Source organism: Mustelus asterias, chromosome 13, assembly GCF_964213995.1.
Source record: "Mustelus asterias chromosome 13, sMusAst1.hap1.1, whole genome shotgun sequence".
Classification (NCBI taxonomy): domain Eukaryota; kingdom Metazoa; phylum Chordata; class Chondrichthyes; order Carcharhiniformes; family Triakidae; genus Mustelus; species Mustelus asterias.
The window spans coordinates 25,574,906-25,598,893 of record NC_135813.1 but is presented as its reverse complement, the minus strand read 5'-3'; the positions used below and the strand labels follow the sequence as shown (position 1 = coordinate 25,598,893).

Below are 23,988 nucleotides of genomic sequence, written 5' to 3'. Positions count from 1 at the left end.
AACTCCACACAGACAGTGACCCAAGCCGGAAATCGAACCTGGATCCCTGGCGCTGGATCCTTAAATAAAATGATAAAAGTACCAATGTATATTCTCTAAACCTTTAGCATACAAATTAGCAAAACTCCCCTCGGATTCCCGAGTTTACAAAATTGAAGTTTTTGTGCTCTCTCAACCTAATCTATTGGAGATAGTGGAATCTTCACTGGATTCTTCATCAGCTGTCCGACTGAAAGCAACCAACGACCACTCTACCTAGAATCATAGAATCCCTATGGTACAGAGGGAGGCCATTTGGACCAACGAGTCTGCACCGACAACAATCCCACCCAGGCCTTATCCCTGAAGCCCCATGTATTTACCCCACTAATCCCTCTGACATTAAGAAATTTAGCGTAGCCAATCCATCTAACCTGCCCCTCCGGGCAAACACAGACCATTCTGTCCCCTAATGCCTCTGGAGAAGTAATGTATAGCATGAATCACAGCTACTGGACCTCTTGTGCCTCTCATATGCCACTCACTTGACCTATATCTATAATTGAATGGTAAACTCTAAATGCTGACCTATGCTGTTTTTTCCCCCTTTAATGGCACATGAGGAAATTGGCCCAAAGGAAATTGCACTTGAGAAGCCTGATTGGTGAATGGGAAGTCCGAAAATCTGGTTGTAGTCAGAGGCAAGTTGTGTGCTAATCAACAAAACTGGCAAAACAAACCCATCCTGGTCAATTCCTAGCTGCAGAAATTCAAGATTCTTGCATCAGGAACTCCTTGTACACTTTGATCAGGTGGTCCTGATCACTGGATATTTTCCATTCTGGAGTACATGCTGGATGGAAGGAGTGGAAATGAATGACTTGCGTTCCAGGGCTGGCTCTCTGCCTTCTCGCACTGTTCAGCTAATTACATATGGATGTTCAAGGAGCATGGCAAAAGTTGCAGTGGGGGCAGGCAGGAAGTCACCGCCCTGCCCTTACCCCATGGTGTCAAAAATGCTGGCACCATTTTTTAAAAGGCCCCTGGATAGCCATTCACTCATTGCAAGTCAGAAAGCTCCAGATTCTGCATCTATAGAATGTCAGAGTGGACAGTATGCAGCCCAGGGTTCAACAATGCCTCCCTGCAGATTCTCTTCCAGGTGTCCTGGAAGGGCAGGAGGTCATGATGTGGAGATGCCGGCGTTGGACTGGGGTAAACACAGTAAGAAGTCTAACAACACCAGGTTAAAGTCCAACAGGTTTATTTAGTGATAGGGCAGGAGGTCCCAGGGATGGCAGCAAGAGCCCCTCTCCTATGCCATCTGACCAGGAACAAGTTCTCAGCAGAGGTTGGCACCCATGGGACCCACAAAAAGAACCGGCTTCAAAAGGATGAGTGATCATCTGCGCTCTGCCAGGCTAAGGGGCACCATCCACTCACTTCAAGGTGATTACTCAAGAGCATCAGGCAGTGTGTAAATGCAGAGGGAAGTCAGGAGCTTGGATGGCAGGACTCAGCTGTGGATGGAACATGTGCACTGAATGCGTGCCAGCCACTCAATCCTCATGCAGGACCTGGTGTTTGTTAATCACTTACTGGGGAGGGCTCCAGAGTAGGCGCAGGCGAGCACCCATTACTGAAAATAACAGCAAAAGAACTTCCTGACTTTGTCCATTGGGAAGCTCGACCAGCCTATAAAGTTTGGAGAACTTATTTGCAAAAGTTCATCACGCCATTTAGACTGATTTTTGGTCTCCCGCTAAATGAAGTTCCCCCGCCGCTCAGCTTCCTGCTGGAGGCGAGGCTGGGAGATTCCTGTGTGTCTTGCATATCCAGTCCAAGTTGTTCAGAATATAAACTCTCTGCCACTTTGACTGATTTGTTGCCAAAATTGTGGGAAAACACACAAGCAGCACAACAGAACTTGGGAGAAGCCTTAATATTGGAAAACTGGCAGAAATGGCTTTGATTTGATTTTCCTTTATACAGATGTTGGGACACTTAACATCAATATACTAAAACCAGCAAGAACATTTCAGCTCTTTGGTACCAAGGTATCACTTTTTAAAAGCTGTTCAGACCAGCATAGATATCTACAAATTACTAGCAAACAGGTTCAATCTGTACATTTTGCATTGAGTAGCTTACAATGATTTATTTACAATGATCTGAAATGTACAGTGAAGATCCACTCCAAGTTTTAATACAAAGCAATGATTGTAACAAACACATCCAAGCAAAATATTTCAGCAGCACTTGCAATTATGTTAATATACTTTTTGTTGCAATCTCTCAGTTCTAACATTCTCCCTCCCTTCAGTTCTGATAGAGTCAAAGGACTCAATGTTAACTCTGCTTTCTCCCCTTACAGATGCTGTCAGACCTGCCGAGTTTTGTCCAACGTCCTCTGTTCCTGTTTCAGATTCCAATATCTGCAGTATTTTGCTTAATTTTGTTAATCAATTTTTTTCAATGTTTTAAGTCACAATTCATTTACTATTGCACTATTTCCCCACCTGTAACTATTCAAGAGTTCAGTTCACAATGCAATTTCCAAAATAGTGTTGATGTTTCTGCACAAAGATTAACTAAAATTGTTCCCTTTTTTTTTCATTAAAGCCAAAATGAATCCGAGTTTGATTTCGAATAGAGGAATTAACTCCTCCAATGTTTTGAGACATTAAATTAACTACTGTGTTTCTGTGTCTTACTTTCACAGCTAGAGACAAGTTCAAAAGTAAATCAAAAAAAGAGATTATTGGAACTTTGCATAGACTTAATTGTGTAGTTAACTGTTTAATGATTGGATTTTTTCACAGCCTAATGCTCAAGCCTGTTAAATTATCTTACAACCAAGGAAAGCAAGGACATTGACAGGTAGTTGATTTGGGTGCTTCTGCACAACACAATACTTGAATATTGAAAATGGCGAATATAGGGCGGGTCTCTCCAACCTCCCAGCCGCGTGTTTCCCGCCAGCGGGAGGTGGCGTGTAGTTTGCTAGTGGCGGGATTCTCTGGCCTGCTGCTGTCCAAAGGGAATTCACACTGACGTCACTCCATGCCAGCAGGAAACCCGCCGGCAGGATGCCCTTCCCGAGGGACCGGAGAATCCCACTGGCGTGAACAGCCAGAGAATTCCGGCCTTAATTTTTAAAAAATAAAACAGCTGCTTTCCTATGTAACTTCAGCTCCAACGTATCCCACAACTGACAATGTTTCCTGTCCGTTATAGGAAGGTGAATAGTCAAAGGAACTATAATAAATAAAAATTTAATTAACTCCTCTATTACTCTGCAAATTAGTATCCCAGCTTGGTAATCGATGAACAATTTCACTAGTTATTCGTATACCAGGTTATGGCGTGCAGTGCAATCTGACAGACCTGCCCTGTAAGAAATTATCAGGCCATATCTCAACAGCTGATTTCACACATGCTGCCCTTAATTTATAGAAATCCAAACATTACTACTGGGATTTGGCGTTCTGCCTTGGATGATAAGCTGTTTGAATGTCAAGGGCCGGATAGTCAGATTCTCTCTTGTTAGAGATGGTTATCCAGGCATTTGTGTAGCAAGAATGTTGAAAGTTTCCCTTTTACTCTTGGTTTCCAAATGACATTTTTAATCTAATTGGCATCGGAATTATAAAAGGTTCCATAATTTAATAGGTTGAAGCTGAATCTTTAGAATGGATTTTATCAATTTTCTTTATTAAGCAGCAGTTACTCTGCCTTTAATCATTAAAACTTATTTGAAATGTTCTTCACAATTTTTTTTTCTATTGATAACCTGTTACTGGGGTTGCATAATATGCATTTCCAATAAATAAATGTCCCCCCACAGTTTAAAGACAACCTCTGACCGTGGCAATGCAGACGGTTTAAAGCTCTTCACTAATTTCAATCAGTTTATATGCCCTGAACTGTCCTGTAACTTGCTCGTTTCTTAAATTGATCATCACTCAAAATAAAACACAGAAACTGATGTGACTAATTGCTTTGTAATTTCAGGATTATTAAGTATCTCACAGTTGAACACATTTTCACTCATCTTTAAGTGCTAAAGCAGCAATTTTAATCTTCTCATTTAGTTCTTCCGGTGATTTCAGCAGTTCTGCTAAGCGGTTATGAGGCATCTCGAGCAACATTCCTAAAGGAGATTACAGAAGTATTAATGCGTCTAAAGGGGCCGTGTGTTCTTGTTACCAAGACATGAATTTGATGCGCAGACCCTGGGGTACAATAAATATTTTTTTACAATCATTTTAAATGGACCCGGTAGCTCCATAACTTTGCAGAACCCCAATCTGAAATTAGACTGATATCAGAGGTATTTTATCATACACGTCCAACATAGGTTAAGTGTAGCACCTGCGAAACCTGTGCGTGTTTTCTTTACGCAGTCGCAGACTCCACTTCTGAAAACATTAAAAGGTAAGCACTTTAATGATCCCATTAGCTAAGACAGTTTAAAGCCACTTCTGCTTGTACAGCTCCTTTGACATCTGCTCCTGAAGCTTAACCACCATCAATTCTATACGGTTCATCAAGTGGTTCACTCTGTTCTGTTTTCACACTGGCGTTAGCAGGTAAATACACTTTTACCACAACCTACATTACGGTAAAGCAGGGCAGTAAGAGTTCTATGTAATGAAAAGAAATTGATCAGCAGCCCAAAGTGGGTTTATTTTTGTACATTGAGATGTTGAGATTTTTCACTATTTAGACTAGGAAGGGTAACCTAATCAATGGGATCACCTTAATTCACATCAAGTTAAATAAACTCGCAAAAGGTCCACAACAAAAATTTCTGGAAACGTGATTTTCCAAATACCAAAATCAGCCTGAGACAATGAATTGGACTAAGACATGCCTGTCAACATTATATCTTTCAACAGCTTCAGTAACCAAACTGTTTGTAACTGCAGTGCCATGTGTGACTGCCAGCCAAATATTCACGCCACCTACCCATTTACACCTCTAACATTATCAGATTTCATTTCTGCCTGTTCATCTGCCGTGAAGTCCTCAGCCATACCGTCATTACCTCCTGATTCCAAGGCATTCCTGGCCAGCTTCCTACGTTCTAACCCGAGGTCATCTAAAGTTACATTCCCCACGATCTTACCTGCATCAAGTCCCACACACTCATTTTACCTCCCCACCTCCCCCACAAACTCACTGGCTCTCTGCTAAGTAATGCCACAATTTTACAATTCTCATCCTGGTTTGCAAATCCCTCCATGGCCTTGCCTCCCCGTACCTCTGTAATTCCCTTCCGCACCACAACTCCTCAAAATATATCCACATTCCTAATTCCAGTCTCTTGAGCATCTGCGATTTTAATTGCCCTGCTACTGGTGGCTAGGCCTTTAGTTGCCAAGGCCCAAAGCTCTGGAATTTTCTCCCTAAATCACTCTGCCTCTCTCCCTCTTCCCTCCTCCAAAATGCTCCATCAAAACCACCTCTTTGACGATCTGCCCTATTAGCTCCTTGTATAGCTCAGTGTCACTTTTTATTTTATAATGTTCCTATGAAGCACCTCAGGCTGTTTAGTTACCTTGAATCCACTATATAAATGCATGTTGTGTTGCTGCATGTTAAGTTCAGCAGGGTTTGGTTTCCAGGCCTCTACATTGAGGCAACAATAGCGGGTTTAATTGCCAACTCAGCTGGCTAACCCCCAGACTGATAACTGGGTGGTTCAGTCTGTCGTTTCTCATCTAGCTAAGAAAGGGTGACCAGTCTGTAGCAATCTCGTAATGAACTCGGACACAGAATGAGAAATCCCTGCTTACGTTCAGCGTCCACGAGAAACTTTCAAGTAATCTGATAATGAGCAGATAATCGGTTTCAGTGACGTTGGCGAAGGGATAAATATTGGCCAGGACGCGAGGGAAAACTCCCCTGCTCATCTCAGAATGAGTGCCAGGTGGCTTTGTATCCAACTGAGAGGACAGGTGTGGCCTGGGTTTTAGATCTCATCCAACAATGCAGCACTCCTCAGCACCGCACTGGAGTGTCAGAGATATGCAAGATGCAAAGAGAAAAACATAAAGAATAAAATACTGTATGCAATAAAGGATAGGGTTTTTAATAATATCTCTAATAATTACATGTACCTGTTATCCTGCTTGCATGTTCACTGTATTTTGTATTGCTGACATAACAATATAACTCCTCTCCAATCTTTTCCGTCTCACTGTCCAGATCACTCTCATCATCATCATTTGCCAATCTAGAATTGGGAGTAGCTGACTGTGAGAGCACTGCCTGTGCTTTTTCAACAGCAGCCTGTAGTGCCAATCTGTCAGTTAGCAACATCTGGATGGCTGAAGGATCTATTTCCAGTAGCATTCCTAAAAACAAAAAATGGCATTTGGCTCTTTGACAAAATTGAACCAGTTAAAGTACAGTAAGAAGTCTCACAACGCCAGGTTAAAGTCCAACAGGTTTATTTGGTATCACGAGCTTTTGGAGTGCTGCTCCTTCATCAGGTGAGTGGAGAGGTGGGGAGCATTCCTAAAGACGTCTCTGCACTCACATTGTCTGTACCTGTAAAGACTTGATTACCTGTAAAGACTCGGATTCCAACCATTATTTTGCAATTGAGTCTCTATCTATATGCCGTGTTATGAACCCACCTCTCCACTCACCTGATGAAGGGGCAGCACTCCGAAAGCTCGTGATACCAAATAAACCTGTTGGACTTTAACGGCAGCACGGTAGCACAGTGGTTAGTACTGCTGCTTCACAGCTCCAGGGTCCCGGGTTCGATTCCCGGCTCGGGTCACTGTCTGTGTGGAGTTTGCGCATTCTCCTCGTGTCTGCGTGGGTTTCCTCCGGGTGCTCCGGTTTCCTCCCACAGTCCAAAGGTGGGCGGGTTAGGTTGATTGGCCAGGTTAAAAATTGCCCCTTGTCCTGAGATGCATAGGTTAGAGGGATTAGCGGGTAAAATATATGGGGGTAGGGCCTGGGTGGGATTGTGGTCGGTACAGACTCGATGGGCCGAATGGCCTCCTTCTGCACTGTAGGGTTTCTATGATTTCTATGATTTAACCTGGCGTTGTGAAACTTTATACTATGCCCATCCCAGTCCAACATCTGCATCTCCACATCATTTAAAGCATAGAATTTGGTGAATTTAGATTCTAAAATAGCCTCACCAACATTAATAGCATGTACAGCTGCTCCATAGTGTCACAAGTAGGCTTACATTAACACTGCAATGAAGTTACTGTGAAAATCCCCGGGTCGCCACACTCCAGCGCCTGTTCAGGTACACCGAGGGAGAATTTAGCACGGCCAATGCACCTAACCAAGCACATCTTTCAGACTGTGGGAGGAAACCGGAGCACCCGGAGGAAACCCACGCAGACACATGGAGAATATGCAGACTCCGCACAGTGACCCAAGTCTGGAATCGAACCCGGGTCCCTGGCACTGTGAGGCAGCAGTGCTAACCACTGTGCCACCCAAAGTATTTGCAGTGAGGAAGATAAAATTAAGATCAAATTTGGGATTCAGACTTCATCTGACAATAGTAATTACAATTAACAATAGCAACAATTTGTTAGCATTTTAACACAAAGTGAAATCATTCCTACACTCAAACACGACAGCCAGTTTGCACAGGAGTTCTCACAACAAGCAATGTGATAATGGCCAGAATCATAAAAGGTACAGCAAATAATTCAGAAAGTTAATAGAATGTTATCATTTATTGTGAGGGAAGTTGATTACAAAAGTAGGGAGATTATGCTTCAATTTCCAGGGCACAGATGAGATCACATCTGGAGAATTGTGTACAGAACTGAACCCCTTATTTAAGGAAAAATGTAAATGTGTTGGAAGCAGTTCAAAGAAGTTTACTAGACGAATTCCAGAAATGGGCAGGTTGTCTTATGAGGAAAGATTGGAGGCTTTAGGTTTGTTTCCACTGGAGTTTAGAAGAGTAAAAAGCAACTTGATCAAAACCTTTAAGATCCTGAGGGTGCATGTGGAGAGGATGTTTCCTCTTGTCCAAGAATCGAGAACTAGGGGTCACTGTTTGAAAATAAGGGGTCGCTCATTTAAGGCAGAGATCAGGAGGTTTTCTCGGAGGATCATGATTCTCTGAAACTCTTCCTCAAAAGGCAATGGAAGCAGAATCTTTGAATGTTTTTTAAATTAGAGCGAGATCAATTCTTGATTACCAAGGGGGTGAAAGGTTATCGAGGGTAGGCAGGTATGTGGGGTTGAAGTTACAATCAGATCAGCCATGATCTTATCGAATGAGGCTCGAGGGGCCTACTCCTGCTCCTAACTCGTATGTAACCTGCTTCTTGTGATGTTGATTGTGGAATAAATATTGGCCATAACACCGGGATGAATTCCCCTGTTCTTCTTCAAAATAATGCCATGGAAACCTTTAACGTGACATGAACCAATGGACAGGGCCTTGATTTAACATATCATCCAAAAGAAAGCATTTCTAAAAGCGCGCCTATTCTGCAGTCAGGCTGGATTCCTGTGCTCAAGTCAAGTGGGCCTTGAACCTACAACCTCCTCGCTCAGAGGCCAGAATGCTACCAACTTGAGCTACAGCTGACACAAATGCACTTCCATTTCTAAATCAAAGTAAATCGGGGGACTCACGTATGAATTTTCTATTAACAGTAAAGTCACTGCCATATCTCCAAGTGCCAAGAATATTGGAAAGGCAGGTTCCTCACAACAAAAGATGGAGAGTTGAGCTTTACCAAGTGTTGGAATTCCTAACCTGGTCGAAAAGTTCATGAGATGAGTTTCCAAATCTTTTATAACTCCCGTGAGTCGTCTCGTCAATGCTGTGCAACAGATTTGTAACCCCACAAAAATTAATTCAAAGATTCAAAGTACGCACGAGTTCCCCTCACCGGTGATGCATGCACAGTTCTGTGGATCAATCTTTTCTACTTGCTCAAAAATCTTCTCTCCCAGCTTCTCCTTCACATCGTCACAATCCGAACTGTTGGACATCTTCCTCTCATCTGGCGTTTTTCTAAGAAAATGTGAAAAGCATTGGATTTTTGAGGTACTGTGCACACAGGATACTGTGCAAGATGCTCGCTTATGTCTCTAAGCTTTGTATTGAGTGTTGCCGGTATATTGCAAAGTATTTTTATATTGCTTTCCCTGGTTTTAGTAACAGAGTAATCCCTCTTTAAACTTCAATGCGCTGACAATAATTCCATACGTCCGAAAAGCAAACTTTCATTTTCAGCCCCTTGTAAACCAATGGCTCAATCTTCCTCTACTCGTCCTAGCCTTGCGACCCATGAGATTGCCCATTTCTCCCACCGCTTTGATATTCGGCAGATCATGGAGACAAACAATTGCTTCTTCGGCATGGTCATTTGGTCAATCGCCACATAGTAATGCAAGAAATACCCTGAGCATTGTTCACGTTTTAAGAGACACACAGACTTACAGTTCAAGCACCTCCTGTGCAAGCTGAATCCTTTCTTCCAACAGTTGCAAGTCACTGACCAGCTTCTTTACTTCATTCCGTCCCATTTCTAGCAGCATACCTATTAGATAGACATAAAAATAAACCTGCATGAAGTCCAATCAGAAGTATTTTTAATTTGGATTTAAACATTAGCTTCAATTTGTTTTGTAACCAACCCTGGTATCCAACTACATGTCTATTCCATTTGATTCAAAATTGCTTATCATGATAATTCCATCTCTTTGATGGAATTATTGCGGGAGGCTCGGTGGCGCAGTGGTTAGCAATGCTGCCTCACAGTGCCAAGGGACCCGGGTTCAATTCCAGCCTTGGGTGACTGCCTGGCCGGAATTTTACCAGCATGCCCGCCCAAAGGCTCGTAAGATGGCGCCCGAGGCCAACAGAGAATGCCGCCCTGTGAGCCGGTAAAATCAGGGCCTGTGTGTGGAGTTTGCACATTCTCCTCGTGAGTGCGTGGATCCCCTCCGGGTTCTCCGGTTTCCTCGCGCATTCCAAAGATGTGGTTAGGTTGATTGCCCCCTAGTGTCAGGGAGACTAGCAGGGAGAATATGTGGGGTTATGGGGCCTGTTGTTGATGCAGGCTCAATGGGCTGAATGGCCTCCTTCTGCATTGTAGGGATTCCATGATTTATTTGGAGTTAGATCAAAAAAATGTGATTTTCTAAACAATTCATTATTGTTCCTTCCTGTAGCTTAACAACAATTCCATGTGCTTGAAAAGTGGCTCTTTAAACCACAAGAATGCAGCTCAATAAGCAGCAGGTTAGCTACCACCTAATTTACAGCCTCGACACTTAAAGTCCTGCCAAATGTTTTGAGTCATTTGCAGTTAGTTCATCTTTTCCCTCTTTTGGAATTACTGGATTGTTAAAGACAATTTTCTCAAAATGCTCATCTTGAATGATGAGTAGACAGTATTGCAATGGAAGCAAAACCAGCCCAGCGGCCAGAGGTTACCGGGCTAATTTGCAATCTTGTATTTTAGAGAACAGTAAACAGCTTTGTACTGGCTAGCCAAGGTGTTAATGGGAACACTCTCACCGCTGAGTCAGAAAGTTGCGGATTCAAGGTCCACACTCGGAGATTGTCCAGATGCGACGTTCATAGAATCATAGAAACCCTACAGTGCAGAAGCCATTCAGCCCATCGAGGCTGCACTGACAACAACCCCACCTATCCCTGTAACACCACGTATTTACCCTGCTAATCCCCTGATACTAAGGTGCAATTTAGCAAGGCCAGTCCACCTAACCTGCACATTATTGGACTGTGGGAGGAAACCGGAGCATCCGGAGGAAACCCACGCAGACACGGAGAGATTGTGCAAACTCCGCACAGTCATCCAAGGCTAGAATTGAACCCAGGTCCCTGGAGCAGTGAGGCAGCAGTGCTAACCACTGCGCTGCCTCTTAAGCTGAAGTCCTGTCTGCCTCATGGATGCACATTACAGATCCTAATGGCACCTTGCAATGAAGAAGCATGGAGGAGTTCTCCCGACATTCTGGTCAATGTTTATCCCGAAACCGACAGACTTGCTGTGTGTGTAAATTGGCTGCTGCGTTTCCTGACGTTAAACAGTGACTCCACAATTATTTCATTGGCTGGATAGCCCTTCGGGAAGTGCGAAGGTTGTGAAAGTTGGTCTAAACACAAGTTTGTTCTTTCTCAATGTTGGTATGAATTGAACATCCATAAATAATGCTGAGGTCCAAACAAGACATACAACATTATCACAGCTCGCTGACAATTGGAGAGTGCTAAGCTGTTCATGAACTGCCAAACTAAAGATGAATAAATTGTGGAATGAGGGTAATTTGTTACTGTAGTATGTACCAGTTTGATTATCAATAATGAAGGCTAGAATAACTAAATCCCCAACAATCTACAAACATATGTAAACTGAATGACAGGAAAAGACCCGCTGGTCCATGCAGCCTGTCTAACATCATTACGATGGTCAGACAGACTTGCATTTATATAGCACCTTTTACAACCTCGGGACATCTCAAAGCCCTTTATTGTCCAAGAAGTGTTGTCACTGTTGCAATGTAGGAAACACAGCAGCCACTTTGCACACAATAAACTCCCACAGACAGCGCCAGGAAAATCACCAGGTCATTTGGTGATATGGGGTTGAATTAAAGATAAATATTGTCCGAGTCACTGGGGGAAAACTCCCCTCTTTTTCAAAGTAGTGCCAAGGGATCTTTTACCACAATCTATGCAGGCAAGCAAGGCCTCCATTTAACCAGACTGATTCCGGGGATAAAAGCATTAACATATGAGGAGAGATTAAACAGTTTGGGCGTGTACTCGCTGGAGTTTAGAAGGATGAGGGGGGATCTGATCGAGGTATATAAAATTTTAATAGTGATTGCCCCATAATCAATCTAGAACAAGAAGTCACAGGTATAGGTTGAGAAGCAGTAGATTTAACACAGATGAGGAACTACTTCTTGCAGAGGATGGTGAATGTGTGGAACTCGCTGCTCCATAGTGTGGTGTAGTCTGAATCATTAAATGGTTTCAAGAAGGAGATGGATATATTTCTGATAAAAAATGGTTTAAAGGGATATGAGGAACAGGTCGGGAGGTGAATTTGACACCAGGGTGAAATCAGCCATGATCTGATTGAATGGCAGAGCAAGCTTGAAGGGCTGAATTGCCTACTTCTGCTCTGAATTCCTATGTTCCCATGTTAATGTCTCATCTGAAAACAATTGGGCAGCACGGTGGCACAGTGGTTAGCACTGCTGCCTCACAGCACCAGGGACCCAGGTTCGATTCCCAGCTTGGGTTACTGTCTGTGTGGAGTTTGCACGTTCTCCCCGTGTCTGCGTGGGTTTCCTTCAGGTGCTCTGGTTTCCTCCCTCAGTCCAAAGATGTGCGGGTTAGGTGGATTGGCCATGCTAAATTCCCCCTTTCTGTCAGAGGGACTAGCTAGGGTAAATGCATAGGGTTATGGGGGTAGGACCTGGGTGGGATTGTGGTTGGTGCAGACTCAATGGGCCGAATAGCCTCGTTCTGCACTTTAGGATCCTATGATTCTATGAATTCCTCTGACAGTGCAGCACTCCTACAGTACTGTACTTGATTGCAAGAATCTAGACTGACACACAAGTCTCTGTCTGGTGTGGGACTTGAACATAGCGACTCAGTGGAAAAAGTGCTACCAATGGAACCATATTGTGTACATTTCTCTTCCACTGTAAGCAAAAATAATTTACATGACTGAATCCCAGAACAGCGAATTTGACACTAGGAATAGATAACGTTTGGGATTTCAAGTCAAATTCTTGCCTTCAGCAATATTTTTACAATTGATGACATCAATTTTTAGGTTGTGCTAACCCACCTGTTATTTTCTCACTGTGTCCAGTATTGTGGGTGTCCACCAGGTCATACAGCTGATCGCCTAATGAATCAGTAGAATCAGAATCCGCATCGTCTTGTACAAGTTTAAACAGACTGGAAATCAAACAAGATATTTGCTCCTCAAACACCAAGATCTGCACTACCATCGATGGGAAATATTTGCCATTTTGAGATTAAAAGGACAGTAAATTTAAGGTTGCATGAATTCAGTCTTTTGTTTATAAAAAGTAATTCTAGCACTGTATAGTATAAGCAATCGAGCGACCACATGATGGACAATAGGAAGTAGTAATCGATCTCGCACTGAACTGGTACTCAAAAGGTCCACAAGGTTTACTTAAAACTAAAACAAGTTTGGTTTACAATGAAAATAATTAGAAGTAACATTAGCTTAAAAAACTCCTCTTACCATTTATTTATGTCTTGCCATTTCTCTGTGGAATCCTGAAGCGTGTCGAGTGCTTTCTGAAGTCCAGCACTTAGCAATTTCTCATCCTGTATCATCTGACCCAGCACAGGAACTGGGAGCTCCAGCAGCATCCCTGTAAGAGGCTCAAGAGAAAAAGATACTTCAGCTTTTTATAGACATGCATTGTATTATTGATACCAAGGTATTTTAATGCATTGAAAATCGATATTTACATGAGTTAATTGGATATTAATCACTAAGATTAATAGTCGATAATGTATTGAAGCTTTATTAGTGCTTCATCTTCATATGAATTCATATTATATTACAGTGAACAGGAATTTGCCCCAGGAGGGCATCCTAATTGTTAAAATGGTGAAAGGAATCTCCATTTGTGACTTAAGTCACATCCATGTGACAGTTCTTGGGCTGATCTTTTTGGGTCCTCTTTTGACTGACTCACATTCCACAATCCTTCCTTTATCCAAAAAAAAAATAGATGGTGCCGGAATGAGGCGATTCTTGTGAGTGGCCCCAGCTTACCTTCTAATTCTAATCTTTTACTCTTGTTCTATCTACATCCTAGCTATGACTGCAACACTACATTCTGCACCCTCGCCTTTCCTTCTCCCCCTATGTATTCCATGAACGGTGTGTTTTGTCTATACCAGCTCACAAGAAACAAATACTTTTCACTGCATCCCAATACATGACAATAATAAATCAAATCAAAATGCAGCTAAATGCCCCTTGAACTAAGTTATACTGTTCACTTCAGTGCCCTTTCATCATCGATTTACGAGCTTGTTGCCAGGACTAGTGGGCCTGAGTTATAGGGACGGGTCGGACAGGCTAGGACTTTATCTCTTGGAACATAGGAAAATGAGGGATGACCTTATTGAGGTGTATAAAACCATGAGGGGCACAGATAGGATGAACACACAGAGTCGTTTTCCCAGGGAAAGGGAATTGAAAACCAGAGGGCAAAGGTTTAAGGTGAGAGGGGAAAGATTTAAAAGGGACCTGAAGGGCTGGAATGAGCTGCCAGACAAAGTGGTTGAGGCGGGTACAAGAGCAACATTTAAAAAGCATTTGGATAAGTACATAGATGGGAAAGGATTAGAGGGATATGGGCCAAATGTGGACAATTGGGACTAGCTGGGAGGGCACCATAGTCGGCATGGACCAGTCGGGCTGAAGGACCTGTTTCCATACTGTATTGTTCTATGTCTTATTCCATAATGCTTCTCCCTTTTGCGAATGGAAACAGACAACTACCTTCCATTTCTAACTTCCTCATTTTGAACAAGTGTGTCTTGCATTTCAGCCCTTTGCTCAAGTGAATAATTATTTGAATCAATTTGTTAATCCTCTACATCAACTTTAATGAAACAGTAGGGCCACTTTGGAGGGGCTCTTTTCCCCTCCAAAATACACTAAATAGAGGGGTATTCCCTGGATAATTTGATCAAAGGTTTCAAGATATTAAGGAGAGCAGATAGAGTAGCTTGCGAGAAACAATTTTGCTGGTTCGGTAGTTTTGAACTAGGGAATCATGGTTTAAAATTAGATCTAGGCCATTCAGGGGTGAAATAAGGAAGTACTCCTACACACAAATGATCGAGAGAGTTTGGAATTCTCTTCCTCAATAACAACTGATGCTAGATCAATCATTAACTTTGATTGATCTTTGTTAATCAAAAGAATGAAGGGATATAGGGCAAAGGAGAGTACATGGAGTTAAGTCACAGATCAGCCATGATCTCACTGAATGGCAGAAGAGGTTTGAGCAGCTAAATTGCCTCCCTCTGTTGTTCAGAATGCCCGAAACAGCATTCTACCCGAACCCTCCCCTCCACCCTATCACCCTAACCCCACACATTTACAATGGCAAATCCATTTAACTTAGATCTTTGGACTGTGGGAGGAAACCAGAGCATGCTGAAGAAACCCACGCAGACACAGGGTGAATGTGCAAACTCGACACAGTCACACAATGCCAGAATCGAACCCAAGTCCCTGCCGCTGTGAAGCAGCAGTGGTAATCACATTGCCACCCCGATTCCAAGGCCAACTGCTATAGTACAGCATGAAACTAAAATGGCTATACCTGTAAGTTTTATGGCCAGTTCCGGATGTTGTGGGTAGATGGCATTATAAAGTTTTTCACCCAGCGTATTCTGCTGCTCCATTGGTTATCCATTTAAATACAAGTCAGAAGAACTAAGGTGTGAACTTCCCTCATCCAGGCTGTCCTGTCTTCATAAGGAAATGTGCGCTGTTTGGCTTCTTGAACTTCACAGCACTGTCACACACAAAAAAATCTCAAATTAATCAGTCCTCTCAGGTGACACAACCAAAAACAAATTAATTACTCATCCATCCCGTTACTATTTAATATTTTGCTGCCCAATTGAACAATCACAGAACTAAAAGACACCCAAATATCATTACAATACATTGAAAGAACTATTTTTAATTTCGAGAGAAAATGCTGGAAAATCTCAGTAGGTCTGGCAGCATCTGTAAGGAGAGAAAAAAGCCAATGTTTTGAGTCCAGGTGACCCTTTGTCAAAGCGCGGGGCTTTGTCAAAGGGCCATCTGTCTCAAAACATCAGTTCTTTTCTCTCCTTACAGATGCTGCCAGACATGCTGAGATTTTCCAGCATTTTCTCATTTGTTTTCAGATTCCAGCATCCGCAGTAATTTGTTTTTTTAAAAATACAAGTTCTTTTGCAAAACTATACTTTATTCATAAATAAACATTACAAAACATTTTGAAAGGGCCTTCATAGAAAGTGCAATAATATTCAAGTTGACGACATAGATTACGTTTAAAGTTTTTAAAGGTTATTTATTATGTCACAAGTAGGCTTATATTAACACTGCAATGAGGTTACTGTGAAAATCCCCTAGTCGCCAGACCCCAGCGCCTGTTCGGGTACACTGAAGGAGAATTTAGCATGACCAATGCACCTAACCAGCACGTCTTTCGGACTGTGGGAGGAAACCGGAGCACCCGGAGGAAACCCACACAGACACGGGGAGAACGTGTAGACTCCGCACAGACAGTGACCCAAGCCGGGAATCGAACCCTGGCGCTGTGAGGTAGTGGCACTAACCACTGTGCTACCCTCTTTTTACACCCTCACTGTATTAATACAAAGGAACATTACAGACATTTCAAACTGGTCATTAGAGTGCAATAGCATTTACGTTGTCTAGAGACACAGTGTTGCACTCTGAGGTCCTTCAGTACAATTGCGATATTTCAAATCCAAAACAGATGGCTCAGTGCAAAGACTCACCGTTCAAATGGGCTTCATCCGTCGCAACAGTCGCGTCATCACACCGCGCCGAAAGATTGCGTCTACAGCGTCGCTGGTATATTACATCATCAGCCTCCTGAAGGTCACGTCATCCGCGTCGCTCGCGGGTTGCGTAATTCCGTCACCACCCGCAGTCGGCGAAACACCGCGTAACCTGCCGCGCAGGAGGAAAAAGTAGTTCCGCACGAGAACTCAGCAGAAAGAGACCGCCTTCCGCCCCCGCTGTGCCGCTGCCGATTTAACTGAGAAACCCGGCGGACGGGGCATCTGAGTGAGGAGGGAAAATCGGCAGATGTGCAGCAGGCCGCGAGGACGGAGCCGGATATAGTTCCGGTCAGGCGGAGGGAGCGCGGGCAGTAGGTGTGATAAGGCGGCGCGTGCGGCAGCCTCGCTCTTTCTGGTGGCGGAACGAAGCAGGTGGGAGCGGCGGAGAGAGCGGTCCGGGCCCGGGGGGAGAGAGGGGGCCCGGGAGTGGGAGAGAGAGAGAGGGGGCCCGGGAGGAGGAGGAGGGAGGGGGCCCGAGGGGGGAGGAGGAGGAGAAGAGAGAGGGGGGTTTGGGGAAGAGGCCCCGGCCCCGGGGGGACGGTGTGGGGGGTGGAGAGGCTGTGCCGGGAGTTGTTGCCGCTCAGGCCGCACCTTGGGGCCTCGGGCTCGATTTATAAATGGGAAGCGAGAGCCGGGTCTCGATCCCCCCGGGGCCCCGCCGGGCGGCTGCTCACCGGGGAGGGCAGAGGGGTGGCTGCCTGTCCCGGGGGAGTGGGAGCCGAGCCCCGGGGGAGGGGGTTTGACCGGCCCCAGGCTGCTCTCCATGGTCAGTGAAGGGGGAGGGGAGCTGGGTGTGTGTGAACCTTTCTAACTCTGTCTCTGCCCAGGTGGATCACAATGTCAGCTCATCTCCAATGGATGATCATCCGCAACTGCTCCAGCTTCCTCATTAAAAGGAACAAGCAGGTTTACAGCACTGTGAGTATTCAGCCTTTCAACTCAGTGACTGAAATCACAACTGGATTTGGTGGTTTCTTCCCGGCACCATTATTCCAGCAGCATTTTGCACAGGGTGTTGCTCAGTTTGTCAACCTGTGCGCTGTTGTGGGGGTTAAGTTTTATTTCTTTAGGGTTGTGGGGGTTGAAAGATTTAGTGGATCAAGGTGTCGGTGAATTCTTGCCTCTCCCGTGGCTGTGTTTGTAAGGGCTTCGGCAGCTCTGGTGCAAGATTCGCCCTTGACCCATTCGGGTGAATGGCTTAAGATCCAGAAAATAATCAGTCAGCGGGCTGATGATTTGATGTCTTGCTTGCAAACCACTCCCAGCTGCTGCTCTTGACATAACTGCTGTCCATTTGCAACCTGTTGGACTTTAACCTGGTGTTGTTAAACTTCTTACTGTGTTTACCCCAGTCCAACGCCGGCATCTCCACATCATTTGCAACCTTACAGTGCAGGAACCACCAGGTGTTTGCCTGATGTTGCTGAGTTTTGACTCCTGGGTTGAGATATTGCCTTCACACATGTCAGTTTTAATCCAATTATTGAAGTTGCTGATGGGTTCAAGTGCAGTTCTGCAGCCGTTAATTGTGTCAGATTAATGTTGCCACTTTAAAGCCTGAAATTAATATATGATCTGGAGTCCTAAGCAAACACAAGCTCTATCCTTGCTGGTGTCCATGTGCACGTGTTCCATCCTATCTCCATGCAATTACCATCGCTGATTTATCTAACCTACCCATCTTGGGACGCTAAAGGGCCATTTACCTTGGCCAATCCACCTAACCTCCTGCACATCTTTGGAGTGTGGCAGGAAACTAATACGTGGAGGAAACCCATGCAGGCGTGGGGAGAATGCAAACTGCACACGGACAGTCACCTGAGGCCGGAATTCAACCTGGGGTCCCTGGCACTGAGGCAGCAATGCTAACCACTGTGCCGCCTCTTTTTAGTTCCAAATTTTTGCATTCACAACTGAGGTGCCGTTTGACATTGCGTTGTACACCGTTTAATCTATTCTTGAGTTATCCAAAATTCCTTAGTTTGTCGTTGACAGCGCGGGTGGTTGTTATTTGGCCCATCCAGTCCACACTGATCTCCCATGGAGGAATCTAGTCAATCCCACTTGCTTATCTGTAGCCCTACAAGTTTATTTCTTTTGTGTGCCCATCAATTGTGTTCTGAACCCATGTTTGTTTCCTCTTCCACAACCCTTCTGGGCAGTGAGTTCAGTGTTACCACGCGTTGTGTCTTAAAGATTTTTCCTCGTATTCTGCCTGCATCTCTTGCTGAAAATATTTTTGTGCCCCCTAGACCTGGTAATTGTATAACTGCTTGTCAGTCTGTATGGTCAACTAGATATTGCTACCTGGGATCTTCAATTTATGATCACTTTCTGACAGAATCAATCCACAGTCTTGTTAAAGCACAGAAATTAATGCTGTGTTCCATTTTAGAATATTTTTGACACTCTTGTCCCTGCAACACAGGAGCCCAACAATCTGAAGGCCAGAAACTCTTTCCGTTACAATGGACTTATTCACCGCAAAACTGTAGGTGTAGAGCCAGCAGCTGATGGAAAAGGAGTGGTGGTCATTCTCAAGAAGCGAGCGGGTAAGTGCGTTTATCCTTGCTGTTGTACAGCTACATCACCTTGTGTTTTATGGATTTCTGACAGTCAGGTGTGCCCATTGAATCTGATTTGCTGTGATTGGACAGGCGTAACTGAGTGCTTTTACCTTTTTTGTACTTCTCCCAGCTAATTACTGTTCCCCACTGGTCTTGTTATTCACTGGCTGAGTAAAGTTACTTTGCTAATTCTGCTCTTGAAGTAGGTATCCGAGAAGCAAAATGATAGCCTCAGGCTATTTCTGAATTGTCGCTCCTTTCCCTATTCATTCTGCGGTTGTGAGCTTATGCTGGAGCATTCCCATTCCTCCTCTTGGTGTTGAGTTTGAATAAGATTTGTCTGGTAATGTGGCCGCTTGTACGTTGCTTTTGGTACTTCATCTTGCGTTGCCTTCTGTTCAGTTTTGTGTATTTGTCTTATTCTAGGTCAGCGTAAGCCAGCGACATCCTACGAAAAGATCACCATCAACAAGAATGGCCGTGCTACCCTGAACAGTTTACGACACATCATTCGTAAGAACAAGTACCGAAAGGATCTCCGCATGGTATGAGAAATTTGGCATTATTTGTGAAAATGCCTTGACCATTGAAACTAGTCGCGTTGAGACAGGTTTATAGCAAGGAAAAAGGCCATTCGGCCCAACTTCTTCATGCCCCCCCCCCCCCTTTTAACCCCTAAGCTCGTCCCAATTGCCTGCGTTTGGCGCATATCCCTCTATACCCATCTTACCCACGTAACCGTCTAAACACAAAATTGTCTAAAGACAAAATTGTACCTGCCTCTACTACTACCTTTAGCAGCTTGTTCCAGACACTCACCGCCCTCTGTGTGAAAAAATTGCCCCTCTTGATCCTTTTGTATCTCTCCCCTCTCACCTTAAACCTATGCCCTCTAGTTTTAGACTCCCCTACCTTTGGGAAAAGATATTGACTATCTAGCTGATCTATGCCCCTTGTTATTTTATAGACCTCTATAAGATCACCCCTAAGTCACCTATGCGCCAGAGAAAAAAGTCCCAGTCTATCCAGCCTCTCCTTATAACTCAAACCATCAAGTCCCAGTAGCATCTTAGTAAATCATTTCTACACTCTTCCTAGTTTAATAATAGGGTGACCAAAACTGTACACAGTATTCCAAGTGTGGCCTTACCAATGTCTTGTACAACTTCAACAAAATGTCCCAACTCCTGTATTCAATGTAATTTTGGTGGTTTATTACAGCGGTGTACCGCACTGTCTCTTGCCCTTTCTCACCTTAATTCTTATTTGGCTGTGATGAACTGGCTTAGCACAGACCACTGGTGTTTTCTATAACTGAGAATTTGTCTACTGGGTCACCGGGAGACCCCTTTGAACACAACAAAAAAGACCTGACAACAGCAAATGCCTTTTTTTTTCAAGTTCAATAGTAGCGCTGAAATGGGTTCTTTGACCCCACTGGTCAAGAGATGAATTTTCACTTTAGTCACCTAGTTTAATCACGTTTCCCTGCTCTTCGCCTTTTAATTTTTGGATTCTGCTTCAACAAATACTTGTGACTGAATTCCTCGTTCTAATGTACTCTCCAGAGAAAGTGAAATTCCTTGCTCATCTTTAATTCAATTTAATTAGTGCCGCCTCATTATTGAGCTGACCGACGGCTATCATTTGCTTGTGCTGCAACTTTTTTAGTGACTTGTATTTTTGCATCATGATCTAATGTTTGCCTTTCATCTCTGGTCATGTGGGCACTATCCCATTAATTCCATGCACTGTTACTTATGCTGTTGTAAATCCCTTGTGGAGAGCTTGTCCTGGAAGTTCTAACATTGCAGTTTGTAAAAAGATATTACCTTTGTAATGGTGTGATTTATTTTTGTTTTCAGGCTGCACTTCGCCGTGCTAGTGCTATTCTGAAGAGTCAGAAACCAGTTGTGGTCAAGAAGAAGCGCATTCGTGCTACCAAGAGTGCATAAACTTGTAAAAGATTTGACGTGATTCACAATAAAGAGTTTTAAGTAGCTTGTCTGTGTTAAATGAGCTGCTTGTGCTTGGGAATAGGGCCATCTCCGTGGGAACTTAAATTTATTCATGTGATGTGTCCATTGCTGAAAAGACCAGCATTTGTTGCTTGTTCCTAATTAAGCTGGTGTTGAGTGGCCGTCTTGAACTGATGAAGTCCTTAACACTATCCGGTAGCGCTTTGGTACAGCTGTGTGGCTTGCCAGGTCATTTTAGAGGTCGGGTAAGAGTCAATCACTTTGCAGTTGGTTGGGGATCTCAGTCCAAACTGGATAAGTAGATCTCCTTCCCAGAAGGGCATTGGTGAACTGGGTGGGTTATTATTGGCAATCCAGTAGTTCCGTGGTCACCATAATTTTGTTCCAGAGTTTTGATAATTAGCTGTTGTTTCGGTGGGATTTTAACTTCTCGCCAGATCGTTAGCCTAAGCCTCTGAATGACTAAATCAGCAACATGACCACTTTACTGACTGACCCACATCTGGATAGTGCAAGAGGAATGCCAGCACTTTCCCGGGAGGAAATGCCCTCACTGAAGGTCATCTGTTTCTGATTTCTCTCATAGAAAAGGCTGCTATATTGGACAACAACCAGTGACTATTAAATAGCCATGTCTGAAATTACCACCATCTGGGGATCTTCTGGATCCTGCTTAAGCATTAAATTGTTTGAAAATTTGGATACTTACCTTAAAAAGGTATTGCTTAAAAAAGAGGGATGCTGTCAAAATGTTTAGTCTTGCACTTATCAGGACAGGATTGATCACTTGTGCTTATTCAAATGCTGCATTATATATAATATATACTCTCCTCTGCAAGCAGAATATGTCCAGGTATTGTGCATTTTTTTTGAATTAAAGGAATGGGGGAACAGTGGTTGAGGTGTTGCCATGGAGATTGGTTGGCAAGTGGAACTTGACACAATCCCTTTTGTCATGCTGTATAAATGGTTGCCCCTGTTCAAATCTGGCACTTCTTTGCACCTGTCCTGGTGAGTGCCAAAATCAAAAGCTTTTGACAGCCTATCAGGAATATGCAAACATTTTAGTTCCTATTTTCCTGAGATGATTGTAAAATTAAACTTTTCCTTTCATTTGAGTGGGAAGGGTCTTCAGCTCTGTCTAAATATGAATGATTTATACTTACCCATGTGATTGCTTTTGTAAAATATTGCACTTGCAGTACCTGAGAGTCTGAAATACTTCCTCCAGCCAACTGTGTATCAAAATGGGCGGCACGGTAGCACAGTGGTTAGCACTGCTGCTCCACAGCTCCAGGGACCTGGGTTCGATTCCCGGCTCGGGTCACTGTCTGTGTGGAGTTTGCACATTCTCCTCGTGTCTGCGTGGGTTTCCTCCAGGTGCTCCGGTTTCTTCCCACGGTCCAAAGATGTGCGGGTTAGGTTGATTGGCCATGCTAAAAAATTGCCCCTTAGTGTCCTGGGATGCGTGGATTAGCGGGTAAAATACGTAGGGATATGGGGGAAGGGCCTGGGTGGGACTGTGGTCGGTGCAGACTCGATGGGCCGAATGGCCTCTTTCTGTACTGTAGGGTTTCTATGAAAATATTTTGAAACTTTAGACAGGAATTTTAAGGGTTGTGTTTGGTTCAGAGTATTCACTTTTTAAATGTAAAGCATTTATTGTCAGCATGGAGAGCTTATATTAAGGTGCCTCTTGCTAAATTGCTGTGTGTTAGAGTGGCATTATTGCAGAAAATTGATGTAGCCACTCTGGAACTAAAAGCACACCATGCCCAGAAACCTAGTTATGACTAGGGCTGGTTTCCTTGATGTAAGGTACCTCTGCTTTGAACTATAATCTTATCACCTGGATAAAAGCAAAATACAGATACTGGAATCGAACAAAACATTGAGAGCTTCATGAGGGTTAATATTCCTATTCTGCATGGCTCTTTCAGAAAGGGTAGAGCAGAGTAGAAGGTCAGTGATTGGTGGGAGCTAGGTGAGATTGCAGCAAATATGTAAGTCATGAGACAGTGTTATTGGCAGGAGAAGTGCTGGTGGAAGCACAATGGCAGGATATCTGAACATGTCAATGGGAGAATAAAGGTTAGTGAAAGCAAAGCTTAACGAGAGGTGTGGGTTCAATGGACCAAAAATGTTCCGGATATTAAAAAGTTAAGATGGAGAAGAAAGCTCAGTCTATAGAGTTGTTAGACTCTACATTGAGTCCTGCCGAATCGGTAGATGGGGTGCTGCTACTCCAGTTTGCATTGGGTTTCACTGGAGTATTGCAGCAGGCTGAGGACAAGCATGAGAGCAAGGTGTTGGGTTAAAATGGCAAGCAACAGGAAAGTTGGGATCGCTTTCAGACTGAGCAAAGTTGTTAACTGCCAAATGGTCACCCAGTCTGCATTTATAGTCTCCCCAACTTAGAGGAGACCCCATTGGCAGCAGCAAATACAGTTGACCAAATTGAAGGAGATGCAAGTGAAATGTTGCTTGACCTGAAAGGATGTTGAACAGTGAGGAGGGAGGAGATGAAGGGACAGGTGTTGCACCTTCTGTGATTGCATAGAAAGGTGCTGCAGGAAGGGGATGAGGAGCTACGGGGTCATGAAGTGGACCATGGTGTCACAGAGGGAATGGTCCCTGCTGATTGGTTAAAAAAAGGGGGGGGGTCGTTGGTCTATCACCGGAAATGGGTCAAGCAAGCAAAGTGTTGGAGATGGACAATGTGAGGGTGAGAAAGGGGTGAAAATTGGAAACGGGTCCAGATGAGAACATGAAGGGCACCCAGACAGCCATTGATGTAATGGGAAAAGAA

General features: G+C 43.9%; 2 protein-coding genes across 5 annotated transcripts; one reads left to right on the top strand and one right to left on the bottom strand.

Annotated features, from left to right (window-relative positions):
- Window positions 1–1,227: 1,227 nt before the first annotated feature.
- On the bottom strand, window positions 1,228–16,664 carry LOC144502524 (uncharacterized). 4 transcript variants are annotated; one of them, XM_078226579.1, is made up of 8 exons: window positions 16,568–16,664; window positions 15,370–15,564; window positions 13,260–13,392; window positions 12,831–12,943; window positions 9,434–9,533; window positions 8,880–9,004; window positions 6,105–6,341; window positions 1,228–4,132 (listed from the first exon to the last, which is right to left on the bottom strand). In XM_078226579.1, the coding sequence occupies exons 2-8, from the start codon at window positions 15,449–15,451 to the stop codon at window positions 4,026–4,028; spliced, it is 897 nt and encodes a 298-aa protein (XP_078082705.1). In that variant the 5' UTR covers window positions 15,452–15,564; window positions 16,568–16,664; the 3' UTR covers window positions 1,228–4,025. The 4 variants fall into 4 exon arrangements, with proteins under 4 accessions (XP_078082705.1, XP_078082707.1, XP_078082708.1 ...); XM_078226581.1 differs by having other exon boundaries at window positions 13,260–13,402; window positions 16,568–16,631; XM_078226582.1 differs by having other exon boundaries at window positions 13,260–13,402; window positions 16,476–16,601.
- A 98-nt stretch (window positions 16,665–16,762) lies between these two features.
- rpl28 (ribosomal protein L28) lies at window positions 16,763–22,297 on the top strand. The gene is made up of 5 exons (XM_078226577.1): window positions 16,763–17,005; window positions 17,461–17,551; window positions 19,062–19,185; window positions 19,627–19,745; window positions 21,066–22,297. Exons 2-5 carry the CDS (start codon window positions 17,471–17,473, stop codon window positions 21,153–21,155), a joined length of 414 nt encoding a protein of 137 aa, XP_078082703.1. The 5' UTR covers window positions 16,763–17,005; window positions 17,461–17,470; the 3' UTR covers window positions 21,156–22,297.
- The last annotated feature ends 1,691 nt before the right edge of the window (window positions 22,298–23,988 follow it).